This window comes from Nestor notabilis, unplaced genomic scaffold, assembly GCF_000696875.1.
Source record: "Nestor notabilis isolate BGI_N333 unplaced genomic scaffold, ASM69687v1 scaffold30719, whole genome shotgun sequence".
In the NCBI taxonomy this organism is placed as follows: domain Eukaryota; kingdom Metazoa; phylum Chordata; class Aves; order Psittaciformes; family Psittacidae; genus Nestor; species Nestor notabilis.
In genome coordinates this window covers 1-2,598 of record NW_009944640.1, presented here as the reverse complement: position 1 = coordinate 2,598, position 2,598 = coordinate 1, and the positions used below count along the sequence as shown (strand labels likewise).

General features: G+C 52.9%; 1 protein-coding gene across 1 annotated transcript; it reads right to left on the bottom strand.

Moving 5' to 3' along the window:
* Positions 1–245: 245 nt before the first annotated feature.
* On the bottom strand, positions 246–2,539 carry BET1L (Bet1 golgi vesicular membrane trafficking protein-like; the record flags this gene model as incomplete). The annotated part of the gene is made up of 3 exons (XM_010022504.1): positions 246–413; positions 1,679–1,735; positions 2,448–2,539. Coding segments are annotated over 3 exons (317 nt in total), but the record flags the coding sequence as incomplete, so codon positions are not given.
* Positions 2,540–2,598: the final 59 nt, after the last annotated feature.

Genomic DNA, 2,598 nt, shown 5'->3' with positions numbered 1-2,598 from the left:
AAAGGTGTTAAAGCATTTAACAACATCAGGATGTGTTATACATGAAAATCCATTTAGAATCACATAATCTCATAAAGAGACGTCTGAGACCAGCAGAACAAGGACGAGAAGCTGGTGGATAGAGAAGTTATTTGGAAGGTCTGTCTGGAACACCTCAAGGACTCCACCTCGGGGCAGACCGAGGAAGGCGTTGAACGGGTCTGTCAATCACTGTGTTTCCTGTCGTGTGAAACCTGCAGAACAGCTCAAGTCCCTGCTTTGGCCACCAGGTAGTAGAGGATGAGGAACACCAGGATCAGCACAGCTGACACGGAGCAGAGCAGCCTCCGGTTCTCCCTGCCCGAGCGCCCCATGCTGGAGAAGCGCTTCACGCTGCCCGTGAGCAGCCCGGTCACGCTCAGCAGGTCCGAGTCCTGGGGACAGAGGGCAGGCAGATGGTTACCAGCAGAACGAACAGCAGATGGTAACAGCAACTCAGTATGTGAACCCTTCACCCAAAGGACACATCCCTACAGGAGCTGTGCCATTACACGCAGCGAGGCGGGCTCACGAGCACAGAAGGTGCCATCTCCTGCCATCATTCTCTTCTCCCCTCAGCACGGGGTGACATTCTCTGCCAGACGGGGGCAAACTGCTCTCAAACTAATGCAGTTCAGGCAGTTTCATTTTGACTTCTGCTCTGGTTTTCCTTATTCACAAACTACTCAGAGCTTCTGCTCATGTTGCTCCTGAAATGCTTCAAAACCTTCTCCGTAACAGAAGCAGTTTCATGCTGAATAAGGGCTTCTCCTTTAAGGTCTTTTGCCCTGCCACCTTTTACTCGGATCCTCCATTCTCCTGTTTTCATCCAACGCTCTCAGCACACGCTGCTATTACACTTCCAAGCTGAGCTTTGACTCAGCTGATCTCAACACTACAATTACCTGTTCTTTTGCTTCCACACCCCAGCTCAGGCAGAAAAGGTGCTCCAAGCACCAGTGCTACGGTGCTGAGCTCCTCAAACCCCTGCCTGGCTTCCCTTCCCTCATGAACTGCCTTTCTCCTAAAAAGCCTCAGTACGTGATGCCTCTGCTCCAGGGATGTGCTAGCCTGGCCTGGCCCCGGTGCTCTGGATCTGCCGTCAGCAACCAAAGCTTTAAAAGGCAGATGACTCTGGAAAGTGATTTAGGTTTCACAGACGGTGTGTGTCAGAAAGACAACAGAACATGGCACTGACCAGCCCGAGTGCACCCGGAGCATCAGCATTGCTCCTTCCCGAGATTCCAAGCCCTGCCAGGCAGCCTGTTTCAGGTGTTACAGTCAGTAACCCTACAGATCTACACAGCAACACCACAACCACCAGGGCAGCTGAGGAACAGGCCCATCTCCCAGCATTAGCCACAGGAGGCAGCTTTTCATCCCCAGGAAGGAGATGATCCCCATCTGCATTCCTGGAGAATGCTGCCCTACATCAGTCTATCCAGATGCTGGAAACCAACCCTGTCACCCCCCTGGACAAAGTGACACTGCCAGCACTGAAGTGCCTGATGTTTGCGTACCAAGAAATCCATCGGGTTCAGTTACATTCCTGGTTTGCCAAACCAAATGCTGGGATCTAACTTTGTCTGTTAACCTGGAGCTGCTGCTCACTGAGAGCCAGCACACAAAGGTCACTTTCTACAAGTGGTTGGTTCCTTACCATGCCATCCAGGTAACGGTTCTGCTCCTCAGCATCTTTGTCGATGTCCAGCGCCAGCTACATAGGGATGAAACAGGGATTAACACCCTCCTGTGCAGAGAGAACCTCTGACGTGTCTGGTGACATGTGAATGCACGTTAGAAAAGCAAGCCCCAGCTTCCCTGGCACCCCCCACCCCGGGCTTGTTCTGTCAAGGAAACAAGATTCTCACTTTGGTTTTGGGTTGTTGAACTTTTTCAGCTCTGCAGCACTGAAAACAAAGGTGGACTGTCCAAACCTGCCACATACAGGGCAGGAGCATTGAAAGGTGGGAACACAACAGCAGGGACCGAGTCTTCCCTTTTACCAGGCGAGTCACTGACTTTATTAAGCTCTAAATCAAAGTACTTGATGTTAGTAGGAGCAAAGCAGCTTTAACACCACCACTTACACAGAGACACGTGTATTATTCAGAACTACTTTACCTGCCTCTTTATTGTGACCTTTTCCCCAAGGAGCTGTGCTTAGCACTACCCCCCTGTGCAGCTTTGATGTGTCTCTCCGTGCCTAAAACTCCTTCCCTGCGTGCTGTGACAACCACACCATTCCCTTTGGATGCCGTTGCTAAACCTCAGATGAGAAGCAGCAATTCACAGACGTCCCTGGCGTTTCACAAGGGGAAGTTAACCAACAGGTCGGGGTCCCGGTACACGGGGAGCCTCTGTGGTGACCCCCCGCGGGAACAACGGATGCTCCGTCCTCCCCTCACTGCGTGCGCTCGGCCACTCACCGACTTGAGGCGGGTGACCTTGCTGGCCAGGCTGTCTGCCATGCGCTTGTTCTCCGCGTCCAGCACATCCTCCGCGGCACCAGGACTCGGCCCTGGCGCGGGAAGGAAAGAGGCGGCTGAGTCCCGCCCGGCCGCACAACACCGGCTTTGT